This window comes from Drosophila novamexicana, unplaced genomic scaffold (assembly GCF_003285875.2).
Source record: "Drosophila novamexicana strain 15010-1031.04,08,12 unplaced genomic scaffold, DnovRS2.1 tig00000008-arrow-pilon, whole genome shotgun sequence".
In the NCBI taxonomy this organism is placed as follows: Eukaryota; Metazoa; Arthropoda; class Insecta; order Diptera; family Drosophilidae; genus Drosophila; species Drosophila novamexicana.
In genome coordinates, this window is record NW_020824765.1 from 1000818 (window position 1) to 1026486 (window position 25669).

Below are 25669 nucleotides of genomic sequence, written 5' to 3' on the forward strand. Positions count from 1 at the left end.
AAATAATTTGTGTGGGTTCTTTATTCATTCACTGTGCTCGAGGGCCTGGCGTAGGAAGTGCAATAATAGGAAGTAAAAGGGCAAAAATTGCTTAAAGGATATTGAAAAGCGATAAATTGCTTTATTACTTAAGTGAGCCAGATGATTAGGTTAGTGTTGCAGTCGCCGTGCGGCTTATTAAGGAGCCAAACCCGACTCTTTCTAAGAAATTAAAAGTAACGAAGTCCAATAAAAGTGCTATAAAGATTGCAATTAAAAGCTGAAACTAAGAACAAAAATGCTCAGCTAGGAGATACGCTGTGTGTATTATTGTTGGACATTGGCAATCTTTTTATTGTTTTTATACAAAGTCTTTCAATGTAATTGCATTCACATTAATATATTTTTTATATGTTCATTATAATAAATCAATATGACGCGTTATTAAGCTATAACTTTTCTCATTTGGTGCAGTATTAGTATTGCAATTTCTTATACTTGAGCAACCAGTCCACAAAATGCCTAAAATTCTGCCTTCTAAGTTTTTAAGTACATAACTCTCGGTTGCCACACACAAAGAGGCCATAAGTTCATTTGCACAAAGCCCCCAAAACTGACATTAAAAGCTGAGATATCTCTTTATAATGATATCATGTATGGGAGCTCATTTGAACATTAATAAAATTGTATGCCGCTGACAGCATAAATGTCACCAAAGTGCTATTAAAACTAAATTATAGCCCACATAACCATGATTCATTAGGACAAACCGAGAAAACGCTGAGCAGAAATCATAAAAAGTACAAGATGCGGCAATAACTCGCAAATTTGTAGCTAGCTTAAATACGAAACAATTTTTTTTTATTAATTTGTAATATCAAGGCAAAGAAGAAAAAAAAGCTCAAAAAAATGTAGCAAGGCGTGTTCAGCTTTGAAAATGTGCCAAAAAGTTTACAATCAACGAGCGTCTCGGCTTTAATACCCTTTTTATGCGAATTTCAATGAAAATAGGGATGGGTACCCCACATGCGGCACTGGGAGGGGCACTGTCGGGGTGGGGCACCAAATGAAATAATGAAATTAAAATGCGCCTTTTGCTTTGGCAAACTCAGTCACTTGGACACACAAAAATACGAAGCAATAAAAACAATAATGAAATCAAAAGAATAAAAACAAGCCAGAGTAGCGCCGAATGGAACCAAAGAGAATGGACATTGAAATGGATCGGTTCTCGTTTGGAATTATAATGAGCTTTATTTTCATATTTTGTTTTTCTCCCTTTCGTGGCAGTGGGTTTCGGAAATAAAAATATTTGAAGGAGATAATTTAATTTAGTGCAGTATTGAATGATAGATATTTTCAATGCAATAATAAAGTTCATCAACATTTCGGTAGAAATTCTATAGAAGCTTTAATTCGCTGACAATTAGAGTTCTTAGATATAAATGGGTTTTTATATACCCTAAAGATAATATTGTTTCTGAATTTAAATGATGGAAATAAAACCAAATTTGATATTAAGTATATGTGTTGTCAACTATTATAATCAGAATTTTTGATTAACTTTGAAAATGATTTAAAACAACTAAAACCATAATTTAAAGGAGTTAAATAATTCAATACATAAAACCATATAATATATAAATTTGCTAAATTTGACATTTTCATTATGTCTGTAAATAAATGCAACTATTGTTTTTTTTTTTTGAAGACGTTAAAGGGAATTTTAATATTGTTTATATTGTAAATATTTGAAAAAATTTTAAATGTCATGTTTTAAAAATTTTAATTTGTTAAAGCGATTTATTGAAGCGTTTAAATACGCATGAGCTTCCAGACAAGCTGTCAATCTGTTGCACGCCAATGCCAAAGTCCCATCCATATAAATATGTATGCACTTATATTTATGCCAATATGGAGATATTGTATACAAATAACAGGTGGCATTTCCGGTTTTGTGCACCATTGGCCACACAATTTTAATGTTGCAGTGCAAATATTGTTCTTACGGCAGCACATACCAAATACAATTTCAGGTAAATATTGCGTGTAACAAATTTGAGACTTAAATATTACGAAAAAAATAGATACTGTTATTAGTAGCCTTGTAAAGGTTGATATGAAACGGACTTATAGAGCAATAAAAAGTCAGGGAAATATATCTCGATTTTCAGTTTTTCAATATAAGCCATGTTTTTTTTTTTTATTTTTTTTATACACAATAGTCTCCCATATTTTCATTAAAAAATCGCATAAGTCCGTCATTCTTTTGCACCTTTTTTAGTTTTTCAAATTATCTTGACAAAACCACAATTTCTACAAGAGTATTTAAAATTCTGCTGGATACAGACATTTTTTTCTAGCTTAATTTGGTTTTGCTCTTTTCTGTCTACCGAATGCCTGCGGCTGGGCCGTGCCGGGGATTTGCGACAAAACTTTCCGCTTATTTTGCCGTCTGTCTCCAGACGAAAACAACGACGGCGACTGTGACTGCGACAGCGACATCGACGAGAACGCCGCCTGAACTTATGTGGGCAAATATTTATTTTAGGATTTTTATGAAGTTGGCAAAAAAGAAATCAAGAGCAGAAACCGGAAAATCTCCGTGTTGCGTCTTGGCTAATAAAACTCAACTTAGACAGACTCAGTCGGCTGGCTGCTTCAGTCAATAGCCGCCGGAGTGCCTCATGAAATGATTTAATAAATTATTTGAAAAAATCTAAACATAAAAATCAATTAATTTTTGTACTCTTTTCGCCAGTATGCTGCTAATTAAATTTTTCATAATAAATATAAGTTAAAGATCTAACCAAAAATGAAAAAACAAACCATTGTCATATTACTTGAATATACTGGCATAGACCAACTGCCTATTGACTACCATAGAAAATGTCCCTGGTTCAGACTAAATGAATTATGTAACATGTCTAGCCATTTAGTGCCATAATTCAGAACAATCTATGCTAGCAGACACATCAATGCCGGGCAAAATGGGCCTAGTTAGGGGCGTAAGCGGGCCGCTTTGGTGCTGGGAAGGGATCCAAATTGCTCGGCAGCGAGACAAATTGCATTTGCATAGGATAATTGGAATTGCATATTGAAAAATGTTTATGCCTTGAAATGGAATGGTAAAAAAAGCGATTGAAAACTATAATTTGTTGGCGGTTTTGTGGCTTTTCTGTGGCAGTCCGTTGGTAAACAGTGTGGGCTAATTTATCTACTCGCACGTGCAGGGGCAAAATGAGTTTTAAAAAAATCTGTTGAACAAATTGGTTTAACAAGAAAGCTAAGAGCTATTGTAACTTAAATCGAAGTTAAAAAACGTGGACATATTTTTCTGCAATATACCCTCTTAACGAATTATACAAATATTTTCTAAGTTGATATCCCCCGAAGTTAACAAATTATCCGGCTTTAAGCTGTCACTTTGCTTTCATTTGGACCTTACGAACAGAAATTTTAAAATTTTAGAGTATATTCAGATTGTTAATGTGTCGAGGATGCCCGTCGCTGTCCGCTTGGTGGAAGCATTGGCCATAGTCACACTAATGGCGCTCATCACTTGTGTTTCTCTCGGCGTAGTCATTGCTCAGCGGACGTTGAGCCTCACGATAACATTCATAGAGGTAAATCCAATACAACATACACACAACTAAGATCTTAAATCCATCGATTTCTTAGCCAGCAGCAAATATACTTGACGTAGTTCTGATCATGGCCGAGAAGATGTTCATTGGCGCCTTAGTTTCCACGGTTGCCCTAATTAACACCGTTTGCAGTGCATTGCATATGATTGGTTTTGCCTGAAGAATTGACTTATACATTGTCATGGCCTGTCATTACTGTGCATTAAATATATTTCCTGTCGAGATACATTTTAAGTCAAATCTTAAGTATTGTAGTTTTTATAATCGTTTCTTTTACTAAAAATGGATGCATTTTCGACGAATTAAAGCCTAATGCCAAACAAAACATATATTTGTATTTTGTTGCATATATACTCGTGAGATATTTGTGTTTATAAAGCAAAGAATACTTCTCCTGATGCAATTTAAAAATCGGCTTTGACCCTTCAGCCAGCCAACTGTAGAGTAAACGTAACAAGAATTTATAAAGGCACCGCACTAATATTCAATCAAACAATTTCACGCCCCAATAATTTTTTTAACCTCCTGGCGGCTAAACACAAAATGCGCTCAATTGCAGCAAATTTGCGCTATACTTGAAAAATCTCGAAAAAAAATCAAGTTTTCTAATCAAGGGTGTCTGACTAAGAGGTACCCTGTATCCAGCTGATTGCCCTAGCACACAATATTGATTTAAAAACCTATCTTATATTATTATTTAATTAAATTAATTTTATATCAGAAAGATTTACAAAAGTCAAACCTTTTTTTCGGCGAAATTTAATATTTCGAGAACCTAGACTCAAATCTTAGTCTTGTTTGTATGGAGAGTTTGCCAAGTTTGTCAGATTTAGATAGACAGACAGATATAGGTATCTACGTCTATCTGTTACAAGTATTTGCTCAACTGCAATATACCCTATTTCAATCCATTCACAATAGGAGCATCAGAATAAAAGCTCGAATGAATATGTCTGTTGCTGCTACGAAATACTAACTTCGCTCGAGGATGTCCATAATTTTAAGGCCCTTACACACCAAGCCCCTCTAAAATTTATTGAATTATGGGTCTCACTTTTATTTGGGCCTGGCACGTTAAAGCCGCCTTTAATGTTTTAGCACCTTTTGCGCTGTTTATTCTATTATTTAGTTATTTATCAATGCTTCAGTATCCTTGCCATACCGGACCCCAATGGGACATGATCGCTCGTTGTGTAGGAGTTTTGGGCTCTTTTTTTTGTTGGAGTAATTCCTGTTGTTTTGATTTAGTGCCAATTTCGTGCAGAAAAATTGTTTAATGCCTCGGGGGCAAAGTTAAAAAACAAGCAGATTACAGACGGAAATTGAAGCGGCTCGAGATGCCAGTTAACAAGCGAGAGAACAATAACAACTGCGTCACCTGAGGGTCAGGTTTTTTGTGGCCTGTGTGAGTTGGTCCATTGTAGCCAACACCTGATAATGTGGATCTGAAACTGCTGAAAAAAAACTGGATTGGGCCAGCAGTCAAGCAGCAGCTTGCACAATATGTGCAAGCATTGTAAATGAAAGAATTTTTGTTTTATCACTCATATATAATCGTATATTAAGGTTGTTTCTTATGGATTATCCAGTGTGAAGCGAAACCAATCAGATATAAAAGTGTTCGCATTGCGGTTTTCACTTACGTCAAACATAAGTACGCCTGGACTCGACACATAATCGAAGTGGTAAACCGAATTGGGATCCTCTAATTGCATCGCAGTGCAAATCTGTTGCAGAGTATAATGCATAAATTCAATGCACATGTCACATGACCAATTGTTGATCTGCAAGTGAAAAGAACATAAGCAACGAAAATTAAAATTGTATTTACTCACATTATCGCTAATTAGTGAAGTCAGTGAGCAGGTGGTAAGGTTTTGGACGTGTCCAGAAGGCTGGGGACGAGCTACGTAAATTTCCTTAACACCCTTCAAATAGCAGTCCGACCACCACATTAAAGCTTCTTCTGGATCTGGTTTGGAGCTCGAGCTTTGGATATCAGAATGTGGAAGAATTACCTTACATTCCGCAAATCTGCTTGAGTTTTTGTTTAAGGCCCTGTGAAAATAGAGGGATGGAAATTAACTAATGGTTAATATAACTACATACTCACTGTATTCGTTTGTTACAGTGCGCACCCATTGCAGATCCATAGACCACAGAGAGTCCGCCTATGCTGCACCTGAACACACCATGGAACTCGCCGCCATTAGATCTTAATGAGGATAGACTATCAGGTGTGTCTGTAAATCAATCAATGAGTAAACTTTACAACCATTTTATATATAGTAAGCTTTTGATAGTCCCACCTGAATATAGAAAACGCTTCAGTCTTGTCTCCATCACTTGGCAAGCTCGCTCCCTCTGCAAATCCGCCGGGGTCCTTCCCGAATTGTTTGGCTTGGCCAAGCACAAGTATATGGTATTTCGGTACTTGGTTCCTAGTATTCTCCAATCCCGACTCTTGTAGGGCGTACGCATCAGGGTTTGCAACAGTTCATGCTGAGTAACAATATCCGCCTGCACTACAGAACCAAGACCCGAAGACATTTTGACCATTTTATCGGGATGGTCTCTGATAAAGTACAACATATTATCTAAATACTCAGCATGATGCTGGTGCTCATCAGGTGAAACTAGTTGCCTATTAAGATTCAAGGGAAAAAGTCCCGGGCCAGGTATTACAAGAAACTTCAGTTCATTTGTATCGGAACTATAGAAGCGTTCGCTGCTCACGCTGAAGCAACCAATTACTTTAGGCTCTAGCGTAAGGACTTTGCAATTTTTTTTATATTGTTTCTTATATTTTTGTATATATTCATCAATCTTAAAAATAACTTTAGTGCGGGAATCCATGATAATTCCTGTGAAGCCAACTTCATTGAATATAGCTTTTTAATAAAGACTTTGCCCAAATATAAGTTTACCTGTATCGCCCAGTCAAGTTCTTAAATGGGAATAGGCAGTGCAGCGACGAAATTATACTTATGAATCCATTGAGATGTCAAAAGACAGTGTTGGACAGTCGTTTAAAAACGGTATTTAATAGTATTGCAAATGGATAGAAAAGTGTGTTTATGAGTTTCTACGTTACAAAAGGAAGGTTCTCAAACATATTATTGTGGACGTTGCCTTTATTCGAAAAACATTTTCTTCTAAATCAAATTTTAAGAAAGAACATCGGCTTCGGGCACTTCTGGACCTTGACTGGTCTCAGCTGTGGCCATCTCTGGTTGCTGTGTAGTGCTGTTGACAGCTTCAGGTGTAGCCGCTTCATTATCCTGGCTGCAGGCGCATGAATCGCGAGTGTTTGCTTCAATCCATTCGTTGAAGTTGCTTACGCGCGTGTAAACTCCGGGTGATCGCGGCTTGGCGCAGCCCTCGCCCCATGACACAATGCCCGCCAGTTGATAGGTTTGCCTGGCGCCAATGACATGCATCGGTCCACCGCTGTCGCCCTGGCAGGAGTCCTTGCCGCCCTGCTCCACGTAACCGGCACAAATCATGTTGTCGGTTATCTTGGCTGTTCCATAGTTGGTGTCGCGGCACTCTTGCTGTGACAGTATAGGCACCTCCACCTCCTGCAGGGTATCGGATATGGGTCCTCCCTCACTGAGCGCACCCCAACCCGTTACCACGGCTGTTTGGCCAGCAAACGTTTCCGTGGGCGTCGGCAGGCAAACGGGATGCATGTCAATACCAAGACGCACTGGCTCATTGAAGCGAATCAGGGCAATGTCGCTGTCGAAGTTCTGTGTGCTATAGCTGGGGTGCACAAGGACGCGAGCCACACGCCTGTCCACAATTTTGACGTTGCTGTCCTGGCGATTGTGCTCTAAGAGGCGCACAGTGATCAGGCGATGGTAGAAGCCATTGACGCAATGTGCCGCCGTCACGGCGTACTGGTCGTTAACCAGAGAGGCTCCACAATAGAAGCTGCCAAACCACATGAGCATGGCCATCCAGGGATATTCGTGCACCTCTGTCTCCTGGCCACCAACGATGCGATGACGCGTATTGATGTTGCCGCAAGCACAGGCTGGACACTCCCGCTTGGCGGGCACACTAGTTGCTGCGTACTCTGGGCCTATTATGGACACGATCCAGTCGAGGAAGCTGTTCTGTCGCAAATTGCTTAGAGACTCCAGAATCTTGGCTGGCTCCGAGGCGCTGCGCAGACTGGGCGTGGCCAGGGTGAGGCCCAGCAATGACAGCAAGCAAATGTATCTCATTTCTGCAACGAACTTTTCTGGCCAACTGGCAATTGGCAACTGAATTGGTGCATCCTTGCCACTGGCAGCAAGAAGCCAAGCTAAAAGAACCCTGCAACTGAACCTGAACCTCAACCGGCTGCAGAACAGGCTAGACCAGCCACCAAACCGGACCCACCAAAGGTTATTGCCATTGTACTGATTGGAATGCTGAATCTCTATGAACATTTTGCTGCTGTCTTTCATTCGTGTTTTTTTTTATTTTATAAATAAGGAAAAAAGCATATAAATATCTTCGAATAGTCGAAGTCTTTAATACACTGGCAGATGCATTTACTAACAAATTTCTTTAATTTAGATGAATTTTGATGATTTTGTGGGATAATAAGTGCAACATATAATAATAAAATGAAAGGAACTAGTTTTTTATTTTATATTAAAAAACTAAACTTTCAATTGCTTTTCGTTCTAAATTTCACGAAAAAATAAAAGTTTTCGAATATAAAAACTTGGATTTCGTCTAATAATAGTTATTGCGCATGATTAAAAATAAGTTAAATGTTGATTTAGTTTAAGGCTGCTGAGAATTATTTTAAATAGGTATTAACCCATCTGCAAGTGTATTATTGGGCATTACTACTACTACTACGAATGCTGAAGTCTGTACCAATTACTTGATCTTCTTGGTCTCTGCATGGCACAGACAGGCTTGTTTAGTGAGGTTTTTGATCCAGGTGCCGTAGCGATTCACTCGCGCATATACGCCTGGATAACCAGCCTTGGCGCAGCCCTCGCCCCAAGATACGACGCCGGCAATCTGATATTCGCGCGTGCCATTGGGCACAATGTGTAGGGGACCGCCGCTGTCGCCCTGGCAGGAATCTTTGCCGCCGTCATCGTAGCCACCACAAAGCATATTGTCTGTGATCTTGTTGCCATAACGACTCTTGCGGCACTCGTCTTGCGCTAAAATGGGCACCTGAACCTCCTGTAAGAAATCTTTAGTAGGCACTGCCTAGGGACTCACTTATCAGCCGCTGTTTCTTACCTGGAGTGTATCAGAGGTGGGGCCACCCACTTTAAGCGCACCCCAGCCAGTGACAATGCCAATTTCGCCCTTGAAACTGCGCCCTGGCGTGGGCATGCAAACTGGATGCAGCAGCTCATTGAACTCCACAGGTTCATCCAGCTTGATGATGGCAATGTCATTATCGTAGTTGCGTGCGTTGTACTTTGGATGCGTGATGACCTCTGCTACTTTCCGATCAATCTTTTGCAGATGAGACATCTTGCGATCGTGCTCCAGCAAACGGACAGAGATTCGCTCCTTGCGGAACCCATAGACGCAGTGCGAGGCAGTCAGCAGGAACTGATCGTTGAGCAGAGAGCCGGCACAATAGAAGCGTCCACCATAGAGTAACATGCCAACCCAGGGATACTGATGCACCTCCGTCTCCTGACCGCCTACAATGCGCTTCTGAATGTTGGCAACCCCGCAGACGCAATCGCTACAGTTCCGAGGCGGGCTTAACGTCGGAGGTGCCGGCGTTGTTGCTTTTCGGGTTGTCGTGGGGGCCGCGGTTGTGGTTGTAGACGTCACAACGGCTGGCATCTCAGTGGGTGCTGTCGGTGAGCTGCTCAGTGTGGCCACTGTGGCCGTTTCTGGGGCAGAGCCGGGGCGCTGCGGCAACAGTGATAGAACCCATTGTACAAACGTATTCTGGGACTGCTTCAGCAGTGGCGATGCCGGCGTTGTGCCCGCCGAGGGATCTGCTGACGTGTTGTACTGCTGAGATGCAGCTGATCCGAGCAGCAGCAGCAGCACGCAGATCGGCAGGTAGCTCCAAGACATTTCACAAAAAGTTTGCGTGGTGGCTTTCTCTACGCTTAGGCGACACCACCAACTCGTGTGGCTCGTTGCAAACTGAAAAGTCAGCCACGAATTTGAAAGCCAGCGACAAACATTTCACCCAAATTCACATGACAAGCAACCGGCAGAAAAAAAGTGGTTCTGGCCTGTGGCACGTCCACTTTGCCAATCTCCACACTTATGCGTGTGTGCGTGTATTTGTATTCTACGCATGCGTAGGCTCCGCCGGCTTGACCATGATAATAATACTTCACCCAGCACAAAATCAAAACTGAACGAATTCCATTCAACGCCTTTCTTATACCCTGACGACAGTTAGCTTTAGCTTACAGATTTTTTTTCGTGGTTAAATAATAAAAATAAAAAAGTTTAACATAACAGCTAAATAAAAATTTATACAATGCCTCTAGATCAGTAGTCTTCATTATGTTATTCATAAAAATTGTTTTACCTACCTGTATATCAAATACCTGTATATCTGATAGAGAAACAGGTTTTTGTTATAAGAAGCGTATTTAATCTTCGCCTCGCCGAGTACAAATATTCTCTGTTATTTTACATATGAATATTTTTTTTGTTTTTGCTACTGAAGTAGCGAAAGTTTTTCTCGCTTTTGATTTTATTGAAATAAAGTTTTTATATGCTGTATATTCGCAGTTCGATTGAACGACGCGTCGTAATTTTACTTTCTTTTGATTTATTTTATTGGGTTTTTGTGTATGTGTGCATTATGTTTGTATAGCAGACTGTTTTTGTGTGTGTATTTTGGGCTTTACAGTGCTGACAATTTTTGTTTTAGTCGTGGAGCGACTACCAACACTGCTGAACCGTTTACATTTACACCGTTTACGTGGTTGGCCTGGTCAATACACTGCTGGCTGCTTGTACAGTCGGTTTAGAGGAGTTTCTGTGTATTTTATTGGGTTATGAAAAAGTAGAGACATATACGACTATAGGGTTAGCCAACAGATGATTCAATTGAAGGAGGTAAATAGTTTAATTTTCATACTTTTTTCTACTGCTTAGAAACTGTAAAGGAGCAGAACTACAAAGAACATACAGCCCTAATACTTTGGTTTAGGTGCTCGTAAAACTTTAAGTGCACTTAAGAGGTAAAAATATTTTTAAATAACCTAAGCAGCGCCACATTCACGGTAACCAGACATGACTTTTTGTTCAACAATTGTGAGACAGATTAATGTTGGCCAAACAACGCTGAAACCGCGCGTGTCTCGCTTAGTAGTGAGTCATATATCTGGTCATGGCTCAAGTAGCCAGCCCACGACTATAAAATTTAATGGATGTGTGTGTGTTTTGTGTGTGTGGGGGAGGGCAGTTGCGGCTGCGCCGTTTAGTCGGGCAGTTGAACGTTTATTGATAGATGGCCACAGTTGACAGATGAGCTCGGCACAAGTACGATGCAGATGCAGCTGGGCGAAATGGGGCCCGGCCACTGGAAAAAGTCATTATATGCGCACACATAACACTTGGCATATTAATTGTCCTCGTAATGCGGCTAAGGGCCGCCCAAAGTGGAGAGTCGAGTCAGTTAGCAATGCTGGTGACGAACTTATGTCAGGCTCAGCTTCAGTCTCAGCCGTAGCCATCAGCCCAACCGCAGTTAAAACAAAGTACCATTTGCATAATAGCCATGCTAGACAAAAAGTTAAACAACATATTACCCATACATATATATTTAAATGGGAGTGTTTTGTAAGTGTGGTTGTATGTCTGTTGGGTTATTTATGAGATGAGGTAGTAGAACTGCGGACCTGCTCTTGGCGGCGCAATTATGCAAGGCTGTCTTGTTATGGACTTCGAAACGTGACCACCAACAAAGTCCGACATCGGACCCTCACCCTGGTTGATTGGTGGGCAGAGCATGGACAGGGTTTAGCTGTTAAACACGCTGGCAAATATGTTAATAGGCTTTGTAAAATGCACATTAGATGCTACCAGGAAACAGGCATAGCGATATTTAACGTGTACCTAAGCTTTGCAACTTTTCATAAAAGTAATTCAATTATTTTTTGCAATAAATAAACGTTGGCTATATTATTTGTATTATCAAAACATGATTCATAACATTTAAATTTTTAAAAACTGAAAAAATACAACGGCACATTTTCATGTATGTTTGAAAGCTGTCTGCAACAAAGGATCCAGTCAAAAATACCGCCGCAGGCTACAAACTGGAATTTAAATTACTCCCTTTGAATATTGTCCGAAAAACCTCAAAAAACAATTAAAAACGTGTTGCTGTGACCCTTCAATTTCGCCTTTTCAGGGCAAGAGTCGGTAAGCCGGGTAGCTGAAAAGTTGGGATATGTACATACATGTCGCGGTACATGGAAATGAAATTTTCACAGACAGTTTGGCGCGTGTAAAAATTTCACTCTTGATTTATGCGCGCAGTGCGGGAGGATAGCAACCCTCAAAGCGATAAGGGGGAAGTTTCCATTAAAGCCAACGGCAATTGAGTGGCAACAGAGATATTGCAACATATTTGCATAGACAACCTTTATGGCCAACTATTACATCGCATAGATAATGTTTTGCTATGCGCACTGCGAGCTGGCATAAAATTTTATAAGCCAAGTTAATTAAACTGGCAGTTGGTAGCTGGTAGTTAACAGTTAACTGCCAGAATAGTCTGTCTGCTCCTTTCGCAGCTTTGCGGTGGTGCAGGCAACTTTGTTCATTTGCAGTCAAAAATTTAATTAGATATTCCATTTGCGCTTTCAGTTTTATATATATTTGTACATACACAAATATGTATATACATTTTTTTCTGGCACTTTACATTTCGGCATTCATACAAATTAAGCCAATGCGCTCTTTGGCATTTTGGTGAAAGGTGTGCGGTAGCTCAAAGGACTCGAGTGTGGTCGGCGGCAGAAGGTTGTATTTCGTTAGAGTTAAGTTTTAAATGTGCACGCCGATGTTAATAAATAGAATATGGCGAACATTGAAAAAGAAAAACCATTGAGCAGGTTTTGAATGTAGCAGCCATGTCTGCTCAAAGTGATACATTCACAAATAAGGAGACCAGAAGACATGAATGCCTCAAAAAGAATTTCCACACCTGACTTAAATATGCATCAAAGGACACCCAAGAACATGTTGCTACTTGAACAAGCTCCGTAATAATAGTGCAGCCGTTTCCACGGACAGCCGAGAGCGGAGGCCAAACTACCATGAAGGTCAAAGAACAGGCTGCAACTTTGCTTGGCATGCAACGCGCCAAGTCTAACTTGCCACCGAGTCCAGAAGGCTGTCGAAAAGTTTTGAGTCTTGCAGCAAAACTTGTAGCGCTTGTAAGTTGAGAGCCAGCACGCGAATTTTGTCGATTATGAGTTGTACTTGCAGCTGGAGAATACAATTTTGGGACATGCTCAACTTGCAATAATTTGCATGCAACTCTGAAGTGGAAGGTAGCATGCAACCAGAGTGCCTCACGCAAGTCCTATAATAAATTAATTACAGTCATGTAAAAACCGATGCGGATCAAAAGAAAAACTTTACATAAAAGTGTTAGAAAGAATTCACAACAATCGGTAAAATTTATTTGTAATAGTGAAAATACTTCATCAATGGACAATTACTTTATTTTAAGTATTTAAAGGAAAGGCATTAAATAACAATAAATATAAATAATCAATGGCGAATTACTTTATTTTAAGTATTTAAAAAAAGTATTCAAAAACAATAAGTGCTCATTTTGAATGACAACACCTAGTTGTCTCCTTTTCAATGTGCAGTCCCCAGTTGGTGTATTCGAATCCTAGTCTGGGGCATTGCATCTCAATTCAATAACTTTTCCAACCAAAGGCGCTGAGCAAAGTGTTCATTTTTCAACGGCACCGCAAGCTACCTTTGCTGACACTGCCTCCAAGTGGACATGAATTCATTATTATACATTTATCTACAATTAGTAAATTTACACATTACTAAAACATAAAATTACAATTTAATTTAAACTTCCTGCCAAAGTCATAAGATTATAACGATTACATATATGAGATAAAAGATATATTTCCGAAAAGTAGCGCTCCATAACTATTTACGATAGTTCTAATTATAGCTTGCCGTAGATCTAATTACTAACTTACATATATTTATAAGAATTATTTTCTTATATATTCCTTATGCTAATATTAGCGACCTTTCAAAAAAATATTTCTTCAGGCGGTTCGAAGGATATATGTATATAGTTTAATTACACCAAACTAGGTCATTGCACAACACTTTTTAATATTTTTCACATTGTTATTTTTTAAAACAATTTGAACAAATTTCGAAAAATGCAATTAAAATAACGAAATACCATAAAGCTTGTTTCTCAGTAGATTTAAAATGGTTTGTGATAAACCCGTGTATATTTTCCAGAAAGGATGACACATTTTTTTCATGCCCGTCATCGCCGATAATTTCATTTGCGTCATTTTGCCGCTGCCACTTCCGCTGACAATAAAATTAACTGCGGATTTAATTAATTGCGGTTTGCACTTTTCGCCTTTTAACCAGTTTGTTGTTCAGTAACAATTTATTCCTCTATGGTTTGATTTTGTTTTTACTTTTTATTTTATTTTTTTGGTTTTTGCATGGCGACTTTTGTTGATTGAATTTTCATAGGAAATCAGTTTTTAATGAAATTTGCATGGACCATGCATGCAAAGCATCAAATAAATTATTTAATCAACTTTTCAACAAAAGGCGCATATACCGGATATATGAGAATGTAAAACAACTATCACACAAGGTTTTTATGGCGTGCTTTTTATATGTTTATATGTATAATTATATTATCTCTTTAGTAACTAAAAAACAAGTGGGAATTTTTACAAACTGTCACACGATATTTTTAAATTGTTGGAAGCTTAAATTATATTATTAATTTTATTTTAAATAGTTATTGTCTCTTTGACATATTTTTATTGTCTCTTTAAAATCAGAGGTACATTGCTATATGATTAGGGCAGTGTCCCACTCAAGAATTAGTTAATATATTCTTAAAGACAGCTTTATTTATCTATATTTAAATAAAAAAAATAACTATTCGTATTTATTTATATCATTTATTTTCCCACATTCAGCTATTTATATACTATTGATCACCGCTTGCATAGATCAGATGGCATTTTATTACTTACTTTTGCGCCAATTAAATATCGACAATCAAATTTTTTATAACAATTTTCGATATCTTATAACGGGCCAGTTTGCTTTTGTGTTCACAATACAATTTCCATGGACATAATGAGTCTTTATGAGGCATAAAATGCCCCATTTGATAGCAAGGGCACGACTAGACAAGCGAAACGCCAAGAAATTCCAATCACCTGTCTTCAGCATTGAAGATTTTTACGCTCTGCTTTCGCCTTCAATTCGTGACAATCGACTGACATTTGGCCAGTAACAAGAGCAAAAAACAGTCACAAACCTCTATTTTATGTGGTCCATAATGTTTCTGTTCAGAGTCCCCCCACTCTATTTACATTTTCCACGCAACTTGAGCGCTTCGCTTTTTGTGTTTGAATTGATTTTTTTTCATCGGGTTTTTGTTGCTCTGAATTTCGATTTTTATGGTCGTCAACAAGCGCTTAAAGTGGCTAAGCGTGTAACGCTCGGGTGCTCGGGGCTTCGAATCGGCTGTCAAATGGTTCTAAAGTTGTGTGGTTAATTGGAACAGCTATTTGATTGGCGGACTCGTTGGTCGAAGAACGATGCAACGTTTTCCTTTCCTTTTTTTTTGGGAAGAGGACTATAAGCAACCGGTGCTATTCTCTAGTTTTTAGTTGTTGTGCTTTTTAAACGAACAAGTGATTGGAAGCACGTAAAATTGTTTATAAATATATATGCTTTTCAGAAAAAATGCCTGCTTAATTAAAAGGAACAAAAATTAAATTTGTATTGCCTTTTTCTTCAATAGCTCTTACCATTGAAAAGCGATAAATATCGAATAAAATATTTAAAGGAAGTTTCCGATTACCAACTAATTTGAAACTAATAGAGATCATACACAATTTAAGAACACATTTAGTGTGTGCACATCTGTGACTTGCAACGACCTAGTTTAGACAGTCGAATTATCTGGCTAATGAAGGCAATTAAATATATTAATGTTGAATATTAATTATGCCTTAAAGGATGCTTCAGCTGCTTGTCTCAAGCCAAATTACAATGTTATTTCTCTGGAGGCGTCATTTGTCGTGCATACGGAACGCAATTAAAATTTTCATGATGTTGCTGCTTGGATTTCAATCAAGCTATTTAAAACAATTATGTGCAATTTTGCTAATGCTAAATAGATTACAATTTAAAGTGCAATGACCATATGGGTAAATAGCATAAGACAAATGGACAACTGTCGGCAAACAGGAAAACTAATGACATTTGGTGCAAATATGCAAAATTCAGCCAAGCGGCTGTAGCTGCTGTTGTGGTTGCTGTGGTTGGTGGGGTCGCTCGTACTGCTGGTTTGGTTGCTGCATGTACATTTTCTTCATCAATGATTAATTGTTTTGACAATTTCGGCCTGGCAGACATCACTTTCAAATTCCTTGCCATGCCTGACAGTGCCCAAAACGAGTGCGTCAAAAATTTCGCGACTAAATGCAAACTCGGAGCTGCAACCGTGCAACTGCCGGGCTGCATTCGCATTCGCATTCACATCAGTTGCGGCATTTGTTGTCATAGCAACTGGGTACGCTTGCGGGAAAGGGGAGCAAATCTTTCACACCTCCCCCTCTGGCTATGTTATTTTCGTGGCTTCAAAATTGATGTATGATTTTGCAAGCAGCAAAGCTGCCCGTAATGGAACAATGAGGGGCTATGGGTCAGCGGGAATGGCAGACAAACTACATGCAGGCCCTGTCAGATATTTGAAGATTTATAATATGGCTTCTGTTTGTGCACAGATTGAATGAATGATAGAATGAAAAGTTGGCCATTCCGGACCAAACGTGATATGCTTTAACCAGCGGTTGAACGATTTCATTTTAAAATTATAATACACTTTTTACTGGTTCGCTCAGCTCAATTTTCTTTAATGTAAGCTAAAAGACAATTACTCCACCATCAAAAAACTTAAGTGGCAGCCCTGCTAAGTTAAGTCTTATATGAAACCATTCCTTATCTAAGCCCCAATATCGAAACTGTCAGTCGCAGTAGCTTCAACTTTCTATTCACGCTCCACACCTTTCAGCCCAGCAGGTGATAAACTTTCACTAGATAAATCTATTTGGCTCTGGGCCGACTGTTTTCCTGTGCGTCCGTTCCACTTAAACCAATTTCCTTTTTGCAACCAAACGAATTAAACTTAAAATAAATAAAGTAAAACCCAACAACAACACATTAAACGGCTTTCACTAGAACAGTTTTGCTGTAGTTTAAATGCCAGCGAGTGCTCGTAAAACTTTCGTTTGACCCTTGTCACTCCCCACCCCATTAGAAACACCCCCAACTTAACAAAGGGTGGCAAGTGCGCACAACACAACACTGTTGTCGTGTAATCAACAGAAAATTGGCACCCGTCGATTTCGAAGTGCTGTCTGTGTCAGCATCGTTTACCCTTAAATTGTCTAGGGGTTGCCCAGCTGACCAGCTGACCATCTGACCAGCTGACCGACTGGCTTAGTGGAGGGTTGTCTGTACTTGGAAAGTGGGTAATATTTACTTGTGCCCCAATAAATTGTCGTCTTAGACGCATAGTTGTTGCCTAGTTTCAGGCGTTCACATATAATTTTCCTTGCCCATTACCGACCGTTATTGTGTAATCGTTGCCCCCGTTAAGTTTATCACTTGGTTACATAAATTATGCACTTAGTCTTCGAGCTTTTTGGTTAGCGAATACATTTTACTGGCTGCTATGCACGTGCTTTGCATTTAATTAATTTATTTGCACTGCACTTGATGCTAATTACCTGGACTCCAACTCCACGTACAGTTGCCCGGCGCAGGCGTTACCTGCCAAATATTTGCCGCTAGTCTCACCTCGCCGGCTGTCGGAGTATTACGTGCGGGATAATTAAGCGGCCAGCCAAATGCATTCTATGCCCTCGATGGGGTCAGCGCAGTTTCAGGTTAATATTCAGTTTTAAGCAGTTATCCCCTCTGAAAGTGGAGGCGGATTGGCCAGTTACAAGCTGTTTCACGCGACACGTTCCACGGTACAGTCACTTAAGCGAAGCTGCAACAGCTGGAATGGAACCTGAAACTGGAACAATTTACGTGACCGCATTGCAAAAGGGGCTCGTTAGCCATAAATTAGTAATAGGAAGCATTTAGAAGGGTTTTCATAACTGCCTAGAATTATAATTATTAAATTCTTTAAATAGTCATCACAGCGTGCTTCGATTCGATCTCCACTCATCCACATTTCGAATCCCTTCAATGCTCCCTTGAGTCGCCTGTCAGCTTGACTAAAGTATTCTTATTTTTACGACTCTTTAAAGCGCCTGCTGACACATATTTTACCCTTCTAACACTTGCCATTACTTACATTCTTTGGCTGTGTTACATTTTTCGCTGACCGTTGAACATTTTTTCCGGGTCATACCAGTCATAGCGTTTTATATGGATAATTTCGCAAGCACTGCACAATTTTTCGACCAGTCATGCATTCCATTTCCTATTTACATTTATCTCTCGTTGCTTTCTATTTATTTGTACTGTACACAAAAGTCAAGAAATGTGCAACTGAACCAAATGAATTTAATGGAAAATGTGATGCGCCAGGGTTGTTGGCCCATAGGCGTCATTGTGACGGCAGCCCAGGCGCCAGCTAAAAGCGATCTGCATTGCTGTGTCCGTTTTTATATGATTTTTAATTTATTTGTATACACAAATAAATATATATACAGCACAGCACTCTGTTTCCAAGCTGAAAAAAGAATATTTGTTTTAAGTACTATCCGCCTTTCAGCCTGTCCGACACTACTGCAGCGAGCTGTCTTATAATTCGCACATATATATTTGTCAGGGCTTAAGGCAAGATTAATCACATACTTTTGTCAGGTAGCTACGTTCATATATAGCTAACAGTTTTGAGGTCACTTCCACCTCTGTTCCAATGAATCGCAAAAACCTATATTATCGAAAGTTACAGACTTAAAAGGCGTTTATAAAGCTGTTAACAGAGTATTCAAAAGTCAGTTTTATCCGAATACTAAGTTTTTACTTCCTTTTTGTATTTGGCTGACCAAATGGTGCCAACTAGACGCTGCGCAAAAATTGTTAACAATTTGCCAAGTAAATGTAAATTGGGTGCAATGCACGACAGTGCGTATGCGTGATATTTTTCCGGCTAAACAGTTCAAAAGAAGTGAATGTATGGCGCCAACTTAGAAATTAATATCTTTTTATGTGAGCATGTGAAAATTGGCAAAGGTTTTGAATTTGAAACAGATTTATTTTTTTTTTAATTTGGCCAAGCTCTTGTACGAATCTTCTTTTATTTGGAATCTTTGGTAATGGCTTTATTGAATTACTTGTCATCTATAGATAAAAAATCTAAAACTAAAAAATACTTTAAGAACTGTGAAACAAATACAAGTATTTTTTTGTTATTCAATAACTCTCCACCTTAACACTACATTTTTGCATGCCCCAATAGGAAAAGGAAGTAAAGACATATTTGTTCAAGGAAGTGAGAAGGAATTTGAAAATTTTTTTTATGGCATACGTTCACAAAAGTTTTAGTTCAATATCGTTCAGTGTGTCTACTTCCCTCATTTAATCGCTAAAGCAGATAAAACGTGTTACCAATGATCTTTTCTGATAGATTTAGCTTGGAATATTTATTTTTTGCCTTCCCGGAATTTCTGTTAGCTGATGGCTCTCGTTTTAAAGCTTTTGTTATTTACTGACTATTTGTCAAATGTAAATTATTGTAGAAAATCGTATGAAACGGAATACGCGTTGTCATAAATCATTCAATGGGAATCCCAGTTACAAATTCTGTGCATGCAAATCAATTGCTCAATTGTTTCAATTGAAGCGTAGTCAATACAATAAAATATATGCCCATCCGATTCGTAGACCTGACACGCTGCTCATCCAGGGCGAACCAGGCACAACAAACAAGTTGCTGCCCATAAATAAATATCGTATAAGCCCAGTGAAGCCCTTCGTTAAAAAGAGTCGGAAAAATAAAGGCGAAACAATAATCGCACATAGAATATAAATTTCTGTTCGCTGTAACACAATAAACTTAATTTGCAAATTCAATTTAAATAATACCACACAGTGAGCCTTGCTAAAAAAATACAAATATTTCCATACATGGGGGTGTTGCCCATATTTTTATGTATGTTCATGTGTGTTGGAAGTATATCGCGAATCTGCAGTTGGTCGTTTCCATATAAAACATCACCGCAACAAATTCAATTGTCTGGATTTAGTTTTGTGCCAGCTGTTTTTGTTTTGCCTTCGCGTAGGATTAAATTTGTTTAAATGGAAAAAATTGTTAAGAATTGGAATTGTTGTCTCTGTGATATACTCTTTAATGGGGTAAAGTATATAAAAGCATAGTAGCCACCTTATGATCGGCAGATGCTAATGGCAAATCAATAATAATAAGCTTCTGCCATCCCTGTGATCACTGCATCTTGTAGGGTGTCTCTTAATCGACCACTTTCGAATAAAGCTATGTTTATAGCTTGAACCAAGGCAGAAGGAAGCATTTCCGACCACATAAAGTACAAAAATTCTTGTATAGAACAACGAGCTGAGTAGACCTAGCCATTATTATTTATATCTCCTCTTATTTCCATAATATCGAACAATTTTAATCCTTATGCATGGCTTAATTTTTACCAACCATTTAAAACTTGTTTTATAGTTATCATATTTAATCTAATATATTGAATATTTTATCTTAAAATATTTCACTCTTTGGATACCTCTTTTCATTAGAGCTCAATTTTTCAGAGACTCATTTTTGAAAGTGTAGTGCCTTGGTTTGACTCATCTCCTTGTGTTTTCATGTTCCGTAAAGTATTTTACTTTCTTTAATTTCAAGAGAATATATGTTCTTAAATGAAGAATATATGTTCTTAAAAATAAAACCTAAACTTTTCGATTAAAAATTTCCGAGTCTTGAGTCATGTTCATAAGACAATTTCATTCGGTGTACCATGTAGAAACTTTTTGCAGCTGCAAAAATTAAATTAAATTTCATGCTTGAATTATTTTAATTTCCTTTGGACGCCAACCGTGTCCAGCACAAACTAATAAACGACAAAGGCACGTACACACCTCTGATGATAAACCTGCATGGCGTCAGCTGTTGCTGCAAATGACGAGGACGATTTGGTTACTGCACTGGCTGCCACAATGGTGACACATGTGTTGGAATCTCCGTGGATTGTCCGGGCACAAATGGAACTGACAACTTGTCGTATTGGCTCTGGGGTAAGCGGAAATTAAAAGAGGGCAAGCTCAATATACCGGACATTGCTAAGATTCTTTTCATTTATAGGCGTTGCAAGAAATTGTGTGATTAATTACTTAAGGCCTTAAAAATTAACTTAATATTCAAATTAATATGCATACGCATTAAATTCGGGCCGAGCTACCTTTCAAAACATTCTAAAAACGCAACGACAAAACCCAGATTCGCAGTTTGCTTCACACTGTGAGAAATGCATTTATGTATTAATATTATTATCTTACTCGTCGATATTAACTTTCCGAAATCTTTTATTTCAATATAAATAACTAAATATGAATACCTATAAGTATATAAAGACGGTTTGTTGTAAGTTAATTTAGAGGGTCGCATTGTGGTGTATGTTGAACACTCCAACTTATTTTGGGCTTTTCATTGGATAGAGTTATCTTAATGCGACATAACCCATTGCTACTGCCACCATATTGCATAGAAATTCGATTGTAAATCTCCATGGAATTACAATTCGCTGTTGTATACATTTTATTCCATATTTTGTAGCCAATGTGATTTACTTGTCAGATTAGTTTTATTTTCATTTGATTCAGTCATTGGGGTGATTTCAAATTCTCTTCACTATATTTGGCCATCCACACTATCATATGCTCAAGATTATAATATTCAATGCAATATCAATACATTTATATAAATCATGAAACCAATGCTATTGCCAAAACATTTAGACGACCTGATCGATACATTGCTTGCCTGGAAGTTCGATAAGCGTATAAATGTGCCGGAAGTAGACATCTTTAAGCTTTTACAGATTGCACGTGGTGTATTAATTGAGGAGCCAATGCTTCTGGAGATAGAAGCCCCAATAAATGTGCTGGGTGACATACACGGTCAGTACGGGGATATGCTCCGGTACTTTGACTCAGCAGGCCATCCACCAAAAGCGAGTTATCTCTTCCTTGGGGATTACGTTGATCGTGGCAAACACTCTGTGGAGACGCTAACCCTATTATTGGCCTACAAGGTCAAGTTCCCGTTTTCCATGTTTCTGTTGCGCGGAAATCACGAATCGGCCAGCATCAATCAAGTTTACGGGTTCTTCGATGAGTGCAAGCGCCGCTTCACAGTGCGACTATGGAGGTGTTTTGTGGACACATACAATTGCATGCCCGTGGCGGCCATTATTGGTAGCAGGATATTCTGTTGTCATGGTGGCCTGAGTCCACTGCTGCATGATTTCAATGATATACGCAGCCTGTCACGGCCATGCGAAATCAAGACAAATGGCCTGCTTTGTGACTTGCTCTGGGCCGATCCTGATCCGGCCGTCGTTGGGTGGGCCAAGAACTCACGGGGCGTAAGCTTCACTTTTGGCGCTGACATTGTCATACAGTTCATCTCTCGGTTTAACCTAGATTTGGTTTGCCGCGCCCATCAAGTGGTAGAGGATGGTTATGAGTTCTTCGCCAAGCGCCAACTTATAACCATCTTCTCTGCGGTCAACTACTGTGGCGAATATGACAACGCCGGCGCCATGATGTGCGTTGATGAACTTCTAAATATTACGCTGGTTGTAATGAAACCGAAAAAACGCGAGGGAGAAGTCAAATTCACTGCCCTTGTGGAGAAAGCGCCGGAAAGAATGAAAAAATAGATGGATACTGCCAGTTACAAGTATTCTACATTTTCCAAGGGTGCGAATAGCTACATTGGTGCTGGACGTGTTGGTCAATAAATAGAATGGACTATCCTGGCGACCTGATGAACTGTCTAGATGGAATACGGAACCAAATGAAATGAGTACTAAATGACGCTCCCAACGAGTAAAGAGATATTTGGCACTGATTTTAGTTAGTACGTAGGCGAATTGGTCTGTATTGAAATCTTCGGGGTCGTCTCCGGCATGTGATCATAGAAGCTATACATCATCTTGTCAGAACTCTTCCTTTCAAATACATCAAAAACTTGCTCAAGTATTAAATACATAAAAAAATATAAAAAATATTAAAAATACAAAAATAAACGGATCGGATCAATAATAAAAAGTGTTTTACAAATGTTCTATCCAAATATTAATGAGATTATACGAATACTCGAGACCGGGCCTCGGCAACAGGAACGCACCATCAAATTGGCTAAGGGTGATATTCAGGCGGTATGCAGAATGGCACGCGAAACCTTTATGAATGAGTCGATGTGCTTAGATATAAGTTCACCGATCTGCATTGTTGGTGATCTGCATGGACAATTCGAGGATCTGTTGCGCATATTCAAGAACAAGGGGTCACCCCCGCATCAACGATATCTTTTTTTAGGCGATTATGTAGATCGAGGCAGAAACTCCGTGGAGACCTTGACGCTGCTGCTCTGCTATAAGGTTAAGTATCCGGAGACCGTCTATTTGCTGCGCGGCAACCACGAGAGCCCAGATCTCAACATGACGTACGGGTTTTTCGATGAGTGCAAGCGACGTTATTCCACGAAACTCTGGAAAAGCTTTGTGGACTGTTATTGCTGTATGCCAGTGGCGGCCATTATCTCGCATCGTGTCTTTTGCTGTCATGGGGGCTTGAGTCCAAGCTTGACAAGTATTGACCAGATCAACAGTATTCAGCGACCTACTGATATTCCGGAGTCCGGCGTACTGTGTGATCTACTGTGGTCTGATCCAGATCGCAGCTATGGCTGGAACAAGAGCTCACGCGGAGTTTCCTGGGTATTTGGTAGCGATGTCGTGGACAAGTTTTTGGTACGCAACGACTTCGATTTAATTTGCCGTGCACATCAGGTTGTCGAAGATGGCTACGAGTTCTTTGCCAAGCGCCAGCTGGTCACCATTTTCTCGGCGCCTAACTATTGTGGCATTTTTGACAATGCTGGTGCCACCATGTACATCGATTGCAATCTGATGATCACCTTTGACATCTACCAAGGCAAGGCATTAAAAAGATTATTTACTGCTGATACAGTCATAACAGGTGCTAAACGTTTAGCAAGCTCGTTAAATTCCACTCTTTCACGCGAATCAAGCTTGTATAGATAAGAATTACGCGCTCTGCTAGCTATTCATCATGATATATATATATATATATATATATATATATATATATATATATATATATATATATATATATATATATATATATAAATGTATTAGAAGATTGAATTGGTTGGCGACGGTCAAAATTTGTAATATGCAAGGGTGTCATTAATAAACCGAAATGGTCTTATTAAAAACCAATAACTCAATGATTTTATATTATTTAAATTGCAAATTATAGTATATTCACTTAAGTGCACCCCTTTGTTTTTCACGTAAGTGCGTTATCATGCTTTAGGACCTTGGCATTTTGAAATCGTGAAATGTTTTTCTTGACAGTTTATGGTTATCATTGTAAAATATGTTATTATTGTGTTAAAATAAAGAAAAAAAAAAAATATATATATATGAAAAAGCACACAAAACTCACATGAAATGGGCCCGCCGAAAACTGCAAGGCCCAAAAATGATAACCTGGGCTCACCAGTTTCGAACCGGAGTGATCAATCTCAAAGAAACTCGTTCATAATGGAGGTAAAATTCACTTTAATCGAGATAATAGCCAGGCTCAGGTCGTTCCGCTCAAGCAAGCAGCAGCGGGTTCCACTGTTCGAGCAAGACCTAATCAATTTGTGCTACGTGGCGCGAGAGACCTTTCTGGATGAGTCGATGCTATTGCATTTGGATGCACCTCTGCGTGTTGTGGGCGATGTGCATGGACAGTTTGCGGATCTGCTTAGGATAATGGAACACTGCGGATTTCCGCCGCAAGTGAGTTATTTGTTTCTAGGCGATTACGTGGATCGTGGTAAAAATTCGGTGGAAACAATAACGCTCTTACTGGCACTTAAGGTCAGGTATCCAAAAAATATCTTTTTGCTGCGTGGCAACCACGAGTCGCAGTCTATAAACCGTGTCTACGGCTTTTTCGATGAGTGTAAGCGACGCTACACGATCAAGCTGTGGAAAACGTTTGTCGATTGCTACAATTGTATGCCTGTGGCAGCCATTATATCCAAACGGATATTTTGCTGCCACGGCGGCTTGAGCCAGAGGCTGATGGATCTAAGCGATATTGAATCGTTGCCACGACCCACTGATGTGCCGGACGAGGGTCTGATGTGCGATTTGTTGTGGAGTGATCCCGATCGCAAAGCCTTCGGCTATTCGCCCAGCGATCGTGGCGTTAGCTTTCTTTTTGGACGCGATGTGATTGAGAAGTTTTTACGTAAGCACGACTTTGACCTGATCTGTCGAGCTCATCAGGTGGTGGAAGATGGCTACGAGTTCTTCGCTAAGAGGCAACTTGTAACCATCTTCTCGGCACCTAACTACTGTGGCGTCTATGATAATGCGGGCGCCTCAATGGGCGTTGATAAGGATTTGGTTATTACGTTTGACGTGCTGCGTCCAATGGAGATCCGCAAGGCAAGTTTTCGCGGCAAAACATTAAAAATACTAGCGAGTGATGCTCAAAAACTCAATCTTTAGTCTGAATCTGAACTGAGGAGGAGC

General features: G+C 39.2%; 6 protein-coding genes across 8 annotated transcripts; 4 read left to right on the forward strand and 2 right to left on the reverse strand.

Annotated features, from left to right (window-relative positions):
• The first annotated feature begins 3183 nt into the window (after positions 1-3183).
• Positions 3184-3872, forward strand: LOC115759402. Its single transcript, XM_030700294.1, has 2 exons — positions 3184-3605; positions 3661-3872. The coding sequence occupies exons 1-2, from the start codon at positions 3480-3482 to the stop codon at positions 3784-3786; spliced, it is 252 nt and encodes an 83-aa protein (XP_030556154.1). The 5' UTR covers positions 3184-3479; the 3' UTR covers positions 3787-3872.
• Positions 3873-5166: 1294 nt separating this feature from the next.
• Positions 5167-8163, reverse strand: LOC115761664 (trypsin-1). 3 transcript variants are annotated; one of them, XM_030703531.1, is made up of 5 exons: positions 6554-6725; positions 5936-6490; positions 5740-5869; positions 5462-5684; positions 5169-5410 (listed from the first exon to the last, which is right to left on the reverse strand). In XM_030703531.1, the coding sequence occupies exons 2-5, from the start codon at positions 6480-6482 to the stop codon at positions 5201-5203; spliced, it is 1110 nt and encodes a 369-aa protein (XP_030559391.1). In that variant the 5' UTR covers positions 6483-6490; positions 6554-6725; the 3' UTR covers positions 5169-5200. The 3 variants fall into 3 exon arrangements, with proteins under 3 accessions (XP_030559383.1, XP_030559391.1, XP_030559374.1); XM_030703523.1 differs by having other exon boundaries at positions 5167-5684; positions 6554-6733; XM_030703514.1 differs by lacking the exons at positions 5169-5410; positions 5462-5684; positions 5740-5869 and having other exon boundaries at positions 6096-6490; positions 6554-8163.
• Positions 8164-8507: 344 nt separating this feature from the next.
• LOC115762517 (trypsin) lies at positions 8508-9689 on the reverse strand. Its single transcript, XM_030704774.1, has 2 exons — positions 8886-9689; positions 8508-8825 (listed from the first exon to the last, which is right to left on the reverse strand). The coding sequence occupies exons 1-2, from the start codon at positions 9687-9689 to the stop codon at positions 8508-8510; spliced, it is 1122 nt and encodes a 373-aa protein (XP_030560634.1).
• An 11238-nt stretch (positions 9690-20927) lies between these two features.
• LOC115768250 (serine/threonine-protein phosphatase PP1-like) lies at positions 20928-22784 on the forward strand. The gene is made up of 2 exons (XM_030712819.1): positions 20928-21122; positions 21190-22784. The coding sequence occupies exon 2, from the start codon at positions 21812-21814 to the stop codon at positions 22766-22768; it is 957 nt and encodes a 318-aa protein (XP_030568679.1). The 5' UTR covers positions 20928-21122; positions 21190-21811; the 3' UTR covers positions 22769-22784.
• Positions 22785-23153: 369 nt separating this feature from the next.
• Positions 23154-24175, forward strand: LOC115768167 (serine/threonine-protein phosphatase PP1-like). Its single transcript, XM_030712704.1, has one exon. It carries the CDS (start codon positions 23171-23173, stop codon positions 24155-24157), a length of 987 nt encoding a protein of 328 aa, XP_030568564.1. The 5' UTR covers positions 23154-23170; the 3' UTR covers positions 24158-24175.
• A 320-nt stretch (positions 24176-24495) lies between these two features.
• On the forward strand, positions 24496-25655 carry LOC115762362 (serine/threonine-protein phosphatase alpha-3 isoform-like). Its single transcript, XM_030704540.1, has one exon. The coding sequence runs from the start codon at positions 24590-24592 to the stop codon at positions 25643-25645; it is 1056 nt and encodes a 351-aa protein (XP_030560400.1). The 5' UTR covers positions 24496-24589; the 3' UTR covers positions 25646-25655.
• Positions 25656-25669: the final 14 nt, after the last annotated feature.